At 37.7% G+C, this 11446-nt stretch overlaps 1 protein-coding gene across 1 annotated transcript; it reads left to right on the top strand.

Annotated features, from left to right (window-relative positions):
- The first annotated feature begins 850 nt into the window (after window positions 1–850).
- Window positions 851–9397, top strand: LOC141906733 (beta-mannosidase-like). Its single transcript, XM_074796039.1, has 17 exons — window positions 851–1170; window positions 1702–1848; window positions 2125–2277; window positions 2548–2743; window positions 2830–2909; window positions 3217–3392; window positions 3474–3624; window positions 3920–4086; window positions 4481–4618; window positions 4839–4918; window positions 5161–5357; window positions 5787–5966; window positions 6055–6152; window positions 6455–6599; window positions 7862–8124; window positions 8210–8413; window positions 9075–9397. Exons 1-17 carry the CDS (start codon window positions 1017–1019, stop codon window positions 9309–9311), a joined length of 2766 nt encoding a protein of 921 aa, XP_074652140.1. The 5' UTR covers window positions 851–1016; the 3' UTR covers window positions 9312–9397.
- The last annotated feature ends 2049 nt before the right edge of the window (window positions 9398–11446 follow it).

The raw sequence follows: 11446 nt of genomic DNA, 5'->3' as shown, positions 1-11446 counted from the left end.
ATACATTGACGCGATTGTGTGTCAGATTTCACATGGTCACAGTCGAATGATCGTGGGTGGGTATCTCAGGGAATTCACTATACGTTCAATTACGTCTATTCACGCTCGTAACACAAACTAAGGCCCGTTCTATTATTATACGTACGGTCAACCCTGTGTTTATGGGCCCTGGTTGTTTATTAAGATTTTTGATGACTGCGGTCTTTCGTCTTAGACTGTTGTTTGGTCATGTTCGGAAGGTTGACCAAATTTCATCTGGGTTTGCATGCAGACTTTTCTAATTTGTCTGCCCAGGCTTTCTTAGCGTTTTGAATGCTTAATTGGGCCTCAACAGGGCGCAAGGAGATTGTCGATGGAGTTTCTTTGTTTTTGTTTCTCTCGCTGCATAAGTAAATATAATATAAATTCTACCAACAACTTCATTGCGCTTACCACTCAAAATTTGAAAAACCCAAATTTCTTTCTTTAATTTTGATACTGGATTAAACGGTATCATCATGTAAATCTAGGTAAGTCCATATTAAGAATTTCGTTTCTTGTTTTCAAATGATAGTATCTCTTTTTTCCAAAGTATTTTAATGGCGTTAATATGTAAATGTTTTTTTATGGATGAGATTGGTAAGGGAAACAAATTTATTTGAACCTATTCAGTTTTCGAAAACTGAATAGGTAGGCCTACTCAAGCAAGCAAGCAAAGCTAGCAAACAAGAAGCATTTGGCAACTGGCAACTGGCAATGTCGTCTCAGGGCTTCCATACTTTATGACCTCCGAAGTCTCCGTCCGAAATCTCCGGTTGGCTCCACACAAAATCCGAATCACACCACCTCGACAGAAAGGAGGTTTCGGAGACTCAAAAAGTGACCAATAAAAGAGTATGATTGGAGGCAAACGGATTCTCCGATCTGATAAAAGAGTTCGCCCTCCGTAAAAATAAACAGTTTACCAAGTAAATCGCGCATTTTCTCAAGGCCGTTGCGCCCTTATTTTGGATTTGACAGTTCTCTCAAATGACGAAATGTTGACAACGAAAATGACGCTTTTCGGCCTAAACATCCTAGTTGGTGCGGTGCTGTTACTCTCTCGCTGTTATGGATCTAATCAGGGTACAGAATTCGAAGCGAACGTTTCAGAACTTAATGGCGAATGGATTCTGGAAAACCAAAATAAGTGTACGTTTTTGGAAAATGTAGGGGGGGGTCTTTTTTGGCTGGGTCCGGACTAGTCAGTAACCTGTCCGTGGTTTAGTTTCACGATCGGATATTTTCACAAACCACATAATTGGTATAAGCCCATCCGATTATAAAAAGCTTACCACCATCGATTAGGTAACTACTAGTAACTAGGTCCGGACCTCTGCCTTCCTATTGAGATTGCCCTTCTCGTCAATTCAAAGATCGTGAAAACCTGATCCTTCCGGAAATTGCGTATTAATATGTTCTGATCTATTTCTTAAAAAAGTATCTAGGGCCTATCACCAAAGTAGTAGCAAATGACAGCTGCTTTTTATCTGAATAATGCCTTTTCTTTTCTCCTGGACCCGGCCATCCAATTTTCCTAGATCCACCCCTGAAATGTCACTATCTGTACGATTAAATTATGCAAATTCAATTCATTTCTTTATCAAGTTTCCAACATTGGCCGCTTTAGGGCTTTAAACGAATTTTCATGGCTTTGTTTTTATTTCTTTCATCCCTTTGCAGCGATCAAAGTTTTGGGCAAAGTTCCGGGGAGTGTATTCACTGATCTGATGAACCATGGTATCATCGGTGATCCGTATTACCGCTTCAATGACAATCTATACCAGTGGGTCGCCACGGATAACTGGACCTACACCCGTAATTTTTTAGGTAAATCCTTTGGTGAAAGATTTTTATGAATTGCCCAATTTTGCTAGCTTTCCTGTAGCTGTAGTGGTAATCGTCGATAGTTAGGCCTAGTATTTCCATAAAATCTCCCACTCCCATGGCTTATCACTGATCGATATATATTCAAGCGTACTTTGATTGCATTATGATCTAGAAGGATGATCTGAGAAGGATGCCTTAGTAGCTTATTATAATTTACTTTGTAAAAACTGGCCCCTGATTTTGGGTATAACATCAGGTATACTCTGCATATTTCAGTGAAAAAACAGCAGTCCGATTCTATTTTACTGGTTTGTGATGGCATTGATACAGTCGCCAACATCTCCATCAATGATCGACAAATCGCGGCCAATTTAAACAATATGTTTATCAGACGAGTCTTCGAGATCAAATCAGACTTGATAAATGATGGTTGGTAGATTTACCTGGGCAAGTCTAACTAAAAGATAACGATTCCATACGATAGGCTTTGCCGCTTCATAGAAAAAAATAGGGACTTGATGATTAGTTGGTTAGCTATAGTAGTTTCGACAAAAACTTTAGTTGTAACTATTTCTAACCAGATTTAAATTTTTAAAAAGATTTGATGAGTGATAGCAGAAGTCATATAAGAATACAATCGACTAGGCTAGGTAACGCGTATGATAAACTGATGACTATTTCATGCGAATATTTTATCAGGTTTGAACACAATTACTATCAGATTCGAGTCCGCGATTACGTACGCCGCCCGTATGTGGCGTGAATCGTCATATGACATTCCACCCGATTGTACGCTACCCGATCACCAGGGGGCGTGCCACGTTAACTTCATTCGCAAGATGCCAAGTTCGTTTGGATGGGATTGGGGTCCGTCGTTGCCTTCTCAGGGAATATGGTAAGTTGCGAAGCACTAGTTTATGTATAGGCCTAATGAACCTATACAGAGATGTCACTATTCAGTTTGATGTGCTTCTATTTCAGGAAGAACATTAGTTTGGTTCTCTTCAGTCGTTTTTGGCTCGATTCGTCTTCCGTATCTGTTATACATTCCAAGAATCATGGTATAGTATATATAACTTCTTTGTGAAAGTTCTAAAGAAAAGCGAAGTATTGACCTAGTGGTTTCAGCCATTGGTTATTCACTGGTTTCATCAAGCGGGGGTTCCAACTCTGGTAGTGGCAGAGGGCCTAGATTGATTGTTCTTCTATGGCCTCTCCCCCATTAGAAGGAAAATGATACGATGAACCCACTAATGCCCACCAACTGCCTTAAGCTTTGCTTAGTTGAGCGCAAATCAAATATTTAAATGTAATAACCTCAAACATCTTGATATGTATGGTGAAACTGGTAAAACGTGTATTTTACAGATATGAATTCATGGATGTTGCAATTAACATTGAACTTTCATCACATCAGTCTGAAGTCAACATTGTTTATCTACAGTCTGAAGATCCCTAAATTCAATTTTGTTTACAGTGATTCATTTGAATTGCGGCCCGGACAGTCGACTTATAAGATGAATATTTCTCTACCCAAACAGCAGGTATGGCTTATTGGCAGTTGAAATTTATTTTTCGAAAAATCACCTTCTATAGTTTTAATCATCTTTTACATTGGTGTATAGGTGGAGATGATAGAATTATGGTGGCCTAATGGGTACGGGAAACAAGCTCTATATGACCTAATTCTCTATAATGGACAGAAAAAGGTGAAAACGTTCAAAATTGGCTTCCGCACTGTTGAACTAATTCAAGAACCTATACCAAATTCATCAGGTATGGCATATGTCTGAATAGAAGCGTTTTCAACCAAGATAGAACTCTACATCTCGTATGAGAGAGCACATTTAACCAGCATTGTAAGACACCTATGTTAAGCTAAATTTGACTTGAGCTAATTTGCTCCACTGCAAAATACAGTCGAAATTAGTTCATTCACAATGTTTTAAACCTTAAGTCAAATTATGCACAAGAACTATAGAATTGGATTTTGCGTACTAGTGATAAAAAGGCTGTACAATAAATGACCAGTGTAATATGATGCTCATTCTGATGATATTATGTTTTTCAGGCCTCAGTTTCTACTTCAAGATCAACGACCGTCCAATATTCATGAAAGGCTCGAATTGGATTCCCGCCGATAGTTTCCTGGAGCGAGTTACCGCACGTCGACTTCGCAATTACCTCCAATCGGCTGCCGATGCTCACATCAACATGCTGAGAGTTTGGGGAGGTGGAGTAAGCTTTATTATATCATTTTATCTATTATATCACTGCCGATAAAAGCATCTCGTTATTGTTTCACTAAATGATGAAAAGATGAAAATCAACTGCAATGTGAGTTCACGGCAGATGGTTTTTAATATGGGCCTGATTGTGAAAATGCTTTAACCTTAATTATCTACTGTAGACTCGTTCCCCTCAAGTTAGATTCGATCAACTTGTTTAACTCAAATTTTTGTTGAAATATATGAATTATATGCCACCAACTCGAATATTGTACAAGACGACAAATTTCCACGTTCCAAAAAAGATCCACCTTGAGAGGAGGATTCTATTGTATTCCTGCTTTATTCTAAAGAGAGCTATATTCACTTTCCACTGAATATTCAGGCATTTAATTTATTTTCAGGTGTATGAATCGGAGGAGTTCTATGAACTGGCCTCTGAATATGGAATCCTGATTTGGCAGGATATGATGTTTGCCTGCGCCATGTATCCAACAACATCACAATTTCTGAGGTCAGTGACGGAAGAAATCAAACAACAGGTAAAATGCCCTCTTACTTTTTAAATAATGAAATATCACTGTATTTAGATATTAAACAATCTGTAACAGACAAAGATAGCTGCCTAACTATGACTATGTCAAGACAAGAATACCTCTGCGTGTGGTGGTAATACTGATTATGTTATTAAATATTGAATATTTGAAACAGAACAAAACCACCAGTCCGATTAAGTATAAAGCTGACTGTCTCTCTTGGTAGATTCAGCGTTTATCACATCATCCGGCCATCGCTCTTTGGAGTGGAAACAATGAAAATGAAGCCGCATTAGCTGATAACTGGTGCGTATATTCAATGACTGGTATAAAATGTCTTCAAATTAGTAAAGCCTTGAGCTCTCTTGTTAAGCCAGAAGGCTACAGTACAGCAGGCTGTAGATTTCTTTGTATATCTACTTCTACATTTATCTGTTAACTAGAATCAGAGTTACAATTGAATGGTAACTATATCAGAGGGGTTTGTGGAAAAGTCACTCTGCGCATGACAATGAAATTCTATGATATCTGTGATCTATTCCCGACAGGTATGGAACTTCTAGAAACTACAGTTTGTTCTACGCAGATTACGTTAAACTGTACGTCGACACGATTAGAGATGTCGTTACGAAGGAAGACGCTTCCAATCGACCTTTCGTCGTTTCCAGTCCGAGCAACGGAATACTCGAACAGACCAGGAAGAATTGGGTTCAGAAAAACCCCTACGACGAAGCATTCGGAGATGGTAAGTAGAATCTTACCAACTACGTGTATATTACCATGATGCAACGAGTTGAAAGGTTATCGTATTCTATGAAATGCATTGATGTAGATCAAGGATGTTACTAAACAGTACAGTTTCAAATAACAGGAGCGAGAGATGTAAGGGCATATTCGATCTCCAAAAAAGCCAGTACCAGTGGCTTGTGCCAAAATTGAAAAGATAAGGGATCCCAGAAAATCCGAGTCATATCTTTTACATTAAAAGGGATTTATTGTTGATTTGAAGATTGAGTTGAAAATGCCTTATATGGGGGAAAGAAAATTTTCATTATCCAATGTGGCAAATATGTTCTGTATTCGACACTGAAACTCATGGAATGATAGTTTTGAATTTTCTCAAAACGTTTAGCTGAAACGTTGTTACTAACGAGAAGCTGATTCCATTTTTCAGATCATTTCTATGTATACAGAGGACAGCTATGGGATTGGAAAGCATATCCGAGAGCGCGGTTCGTTTCCGAATATGGATTTCAGTCGTTACCCTCGTTCGAAACTTTAAAGAAAGTCTCCGCGAGAGAAGATTGGTATTATGACAGTAAATTCTTACAACATCGACAACATCACGCTAATGGTCAGTAATCGCTACTTAATCACTGATATTTTTCATTATTTGATATTCAGTATTGTTGGATGAAGAATTTGTATGATAAACTTTTCAGGAAATAAACAAAACCTTGATGTGCTCTCTGTGAATCTGAACATTCCGAAGACGCCTAATGCAACCAATGACTTTTTACAAATAATTTACTTATTACAGGCAAGTATTGGTTAAAGTCCTTTTCTGTCAGAGCGACAGTAAGGGCTTTATTAGTTCAGTTCTTTGGTCCTTTTTCTATAGCAGAAAAGCTATCAACCAATGATTTCATCAGCCATCAGGGGCCAGGTTGCTCAATAGTTGGTTAAAGATAACCAGGGGATAAGTACCATACTAACAATGAACTTATAATTGCCACTGTCAACTATCGACTGGTTAACTCTAACCAACATTCGCGCAACTGGTCCCCATATTGTTTTCCATAGCTGGCTTGCGAAAATTTCACCCATTTTCGTATTTTGCAGATTAATCAAGCGATGATAATCAAAACAGAGACTGAACATTATCGCCGATTGCAGAATAACTTAATGGACGGCCACGGAATGACGATGGGCGCCCTCTACTGGCAATTACAGGATATATGGCCAGCACCTAGTTGGTCATCAATTGGTATGTATCTCAACATTAACAACCGGAGCAATATTCACTGAACTTGCATTGATTTTAGTAGTCTCAGATGTGGAGAATTGATGATAAGATGAACGACTATCGAACAGTTATTGAGAATTAGAATTAAAAGACATAAGATTTCAGACTTGCCATAGACCAACAGCTTATATAGTTTCAATCTTATTGAATTTATTGTATTCGAATATCTCCAATCAAAGGACACATAAATTTGACCAACTGGAAAAATTGCTTGCCCTGTTACGGAAGGTGCCTTAGATCTTTCTATCTCATCATATGTCTGCCAACACCATGCAACAATTAGTTATGAAATATGACAGTCTCAATGTCTGGGACACCTAGTAAACAGCAGCACACTTTGTTGACCTAAACCAAACTTAATCAATCAACAGCATAATTTAAGGAAAGCGTGTCTTTGAATACTTAACTAGTATACAAACATTGCTAATTAGTGCATAACAGACTATTTTGTTCAGTTCAGGCTTCAGTTGATAATTAACATTTTTGCAAACAGCAAATTGTCTAGCACACAACAAAGAATGGCATTGTTAATTAGTAGAGAAAGCCAATTAAAAACTTGCTTTGTGGAGACTATATAGACTACAGGTATATGACTTGTACTCACTTGCTGTGCACATCTCACACAGTTAATTGCTCATCATCAATATGGGAAATCGTATATCTACAATGTTGTACGGATGTATCGACACCGTTGATATGGACTCAACAACATTTCTACATGGAATTGGCTCTCTAGCCATACGTCGGAAATACTACGAAATCGAGCGACGATTTCGCGCTGCCTGCCGCGCCATCAAGCACTTCGATCATCGGCTGAAACGATTGGACGCATGGTACAATCGCGCCAACGACGACGGAATCTTGTCGCATCGGAAAAATCGTCAGTTACAGCTGGTGACGTTGGAAGGAGTGCGATATGTTTACTACGAATACGCGAGACGGAAAATGAACGAAATGAAAGAACTGCATCGTATTTGTCTTGAACACCGAGTTTCCCTGATCGATGCGAACAATTGACTTGAGACGCTTGTGATAGACTTACGCAGAAACTAAAACTAGGGTCCTGTGCTCTTCAAAACCCATAGAACTTTCAGGAGTTTCTCTAAGATATTGCATTAGTTTGTTGACTTAGATTGGATACTTCTGGCTTTTGTGATATAAGCATATTATATAATCATATACTACTCTACTCTGACTATGCGTGGAATGATGTATTATTTCAGAATCCACTGGAAAGTGGAAGATGCTGCATTATTACGTTAAAAACTTCTTCGCGAAACAGTTGATTTCACCATTTATCGAAGCAGATGGTCAAACACTGAATATTCATTACATACACGATGCCTTTGTGTTCTCATCATCGCCACCAATGAACGAAACTCTTTACTATAGACCGTTAGAGCTAGGGCTGAAGTGTCTTGTCACAGTTTGGTCCTTGATCGCTGGAAAACCATTGCCGGGAGTTGATAGTTTTGGTTTCTATAAGGTATGGATAAATAAATGATGAAACGTGGTCAGATAAGATTCAGTAAAAACTTCATACGATGAATATGTCACTTCTTTTCTTTTAGCCAAACCTCGCGTCAGTTAACGTACGAACACTCAACTTGACCTCATTCCTTCCATATGCCGGGTGTAAAAATGAAAAGGACTGTTTTCTGTATTTTACGCTGTATGAGTGGCATGAGTCTGGCCGGTGGATCGAGACTGCACACAATTTTCTATTTCTGGCTCCACTGAAACACGCTGCAGCTGTTGCCAAGTCTAGAGTCGATGTGAGTACCCTTGTGCGGCTTTTAGATGTCATATAATGATATTATAGATAGATGTGACATTTCCCAAACATGTGAAAGAGTTAAAACCCACTTTAATATGCAAAGTTTAAAAGATTGAAAGCAAATTCTGTTTATCAAAATCAAAACCAAGACACAACATTTCGAATTCTCACTAGAGGTCAACATCAGGTGTCTAGTGAAAGTTTGTAACGTTGTAGTCTTTTTATTTTGGGCTTTTAGACTTTGTTTATCGTGGATTTTAAACTTATTATCTGTACTCCAAAACAGACTGTGGCTATTCTACTATCACCATAAATGCTACTAGTACGCTACTATAATCTTGGAATTAACTTTTCAAACCTAGAACCAAATGAAATGGTCCATTTATATTAGAATTGCAGAATAATGCAGATTAATACGTTGCCATACATAAACAATTCTGCTTAACCCTGATTTTGATCTTATACGGATATTATTAACACTCCTTACACAAAGATGCATGTAAAATATGATGTTTTATCAGGATTTCTCGTAAAGCGGATTTATTGATCCCTTATTGTCCAACTAAGCAGGGGTTTCCATATTTAAATTCTGTTTGATCGGGAATGAATGTCCCGAGAAGATTGAACTATTGCAATGATAGTTAATATCATACTTTCAGGTAGTGGATGTTAAATACAGTACAGAAGAGAATACGTGTTGTGATATAACATTGAGACAAACCGGTCAAATGGCCTTGTTCGTGTGGATAGAAGCGATCGCGATTTCCGGCCGATTTTCCGACAACGGATTTCATATGGTGACCGATGAAATGACGATTCGATTTTACCCGTGGATTGAAACGATATCGGTGTTCGAACTTCGAAATGCATTAACTGTGAAATGGTTGAACGATTAACAGAATTTATTGACTCTGAAACTGTCCGCAAAATCAGTTTATGTATTTTTATATATACATTTGTTGTAAATTAAATTCCGTCTATGAGTATACCCATTAAGTTGTTCTGTTGTGAATTGATTTAGTGTGGTATTACACAGTCGAGGATACTTGATCACACGTGCTCAAAGGAGTCCTTGGTATTGGAGCTGGGTGACTTTGGATTGAGTGCAAGGTAAATGCGACACAGTTGAAACCCCATTTAAGACATGTTTACGCTAGCTTTTGTTGAGCCTGGGTTTCAATATATGCGGGTTCGATGAAAACCTGCGTCTGCAGTGAGTAGCGCCTATACTTAATTCGGCTTCGATAGTACGAATCTACATGTCTCTAGTTCAGGTTCAAGTGTGGCACCCAGAAGCTGCATTGAACACGGGTTTCCCATCTACACTAGAGAAAATGCAGAGTTTTACACAAACGCGGGTTCTTTTTGAAGGATTTCTAAATCTGGGTTTTGCAGAAAACTCTGCTGTACCCTCGTTTTGAGCGTAGAAGCGTAACCCGGGTACAAGAAGCAAGTGTAGATGTAGCTATAACAATAAGGTTCTCCACAATTTGTGACTACCAGTGGATTCGACATACCATAGCACTGGTTACCTCAAATAATCACATGCCGCAGATATCAAAAATGTTTCTATCAAGATTCAAGTGATGATGACCCATTATTGCTTTGGCTACCTCAGAATTCGCTTACCTTATTAGAATTTAATGGTTCAGCCAAATCTGAGGAAGATGCAGCAAATTTTCATTCGAAATGCTCTCTCTCTAAAGCCAATATTTTAATGGGAAAAAATATGCATGTACAGTAGACTTCACCTTAATGGCCAACTCAGTCTTTTGACTAAAACAAATCATTTTTGTGAACTCAGATTTTGCTTACTTGGACCAGTTTTGTCATTCCCAGTTATAAATATGAAAATATTCTTTAAACCACATTAAAATGAAGCCTAAAAAGCAATATAGAATACTTAACTTTATCAATTACTCTATTGGTATCCGAGTTCCCCTAACATAGGTATTTGTGTTGTAGTTCCATAGACTATTGGTGGTTATGTGAATATAATAATCCTCACTCCTGTCCCAGTTATCACCACATCCATGACCAATACTTTTATACTATAAGGAAATAACAAATCCTTTTGCCACATACCATTGTTAAGTTACCACTCCATGGTTCAAATCCAAGTAAGAATACTGAAGACAAGACATTATTTTTAATAACAAAATTTTATTATCCTGTGAAATAGTCATTTTTTTGTACATTAGGATTAAATGTTCATAGTAATATTCACCTCTCATTGCCTCATTGTTTGTGATCGTTATTATTGCTACATTGAGAATCGGAAAAATTCATATTTGAAAAGGTAAAAGTGTTTTAAGAGATTCACAGACACGAACATACATAGTTAAAGTACATAATTTCGAAGAGACGATTAAACGTACACAGAATATTTGGTAGCTAGTCATCGTTGGAATGATATTGGCACATCCACGGAATGCCACCCGTTTTTTTTTGTTGTTGTAATAAACAGGACCTGCAACAAAATATCTCTAGTAGTTTAAGCGACGAGAACCAAAATAGGAGACAAGATTTTAGTACGGACATGCAAACACACGTATTTTCACTTATTTGATCACGAGGAAACATATATATGGCGATATTTAAAACAATTCAATAGAATCGAAACAAGAACTGAACAAATTTCTTCTTCATATCATTCTATATAAATGATATTGGAATGAAATGCTGATACATACATATATGTATACCTATATTTCTTTATTACTATTTACAAGCCTAACTAAGAAGATAGCTATTTTTCATGCACCTATGTACACCTATGACGACTATGACCCAGCTAAATATTGAGAGATATGACAACTAAAAGACACTATCTTCTTCCACCCATAGCTGCTGGAAGCATTTTTTTTTCTTGATTGTTAATGGGAATATAAGACAACATAATTGCCACCTCTGAATTATTGAGACACCCACTAATAGGGCTCTGATACTATTATGACTCGATATACATATTGCACTCTGGAAGACTGAGTTTTCTTTTGTAAACTGTAAAATTGCACATTTTCGAGCACGT

Source organism: Tubulanus polymorphus, chromosome 6, assembly GCF_964204645.1.
Source record: "Tubulanus polymorphus chromosome 6, tnTubPoly1.2, whole genome shotgun sequence".
Classification (NCBI taxonomy): Eukaryota; Metazoa; Nemertea; class Palaeonemertea; order Tubulaniformes; family Tubulanidae; genus Tubulanus; species Tubulanus polymorphus.
Note: the sequence above shows the minus strand (reverse complement) of the source record. Positions and strands in the feature narration are given on the sequence as shown.

What these genes read in the sequence shown, in the direction of transcription:
- LOC141906733 (XM_074796039.1), top strand. Translation starts at nt 1,017, where the DNA reads ATGTTGACAACGAAAATGACGCTTTTCGGCCTAAACATCCTAGTTGGT. An exon ending in TGAGAGTTTGGGGAGGTGGA is followed by an intron (nt 4,087 to 4,480) that starts GTAAGCTTTATT and finishes ATTTATTTTCAG; the next exon opens with GTGTATGAATCGGAGGAGTT. An exon ending in GCCGCATTAGCTGATAACTG is followed by an intron (nt 4,919 to 5,160) that starts GTGCGTATATTC and finishes TATTCCCGACAG; the next exon opens with GTATGGAACTTCTAGAAACT.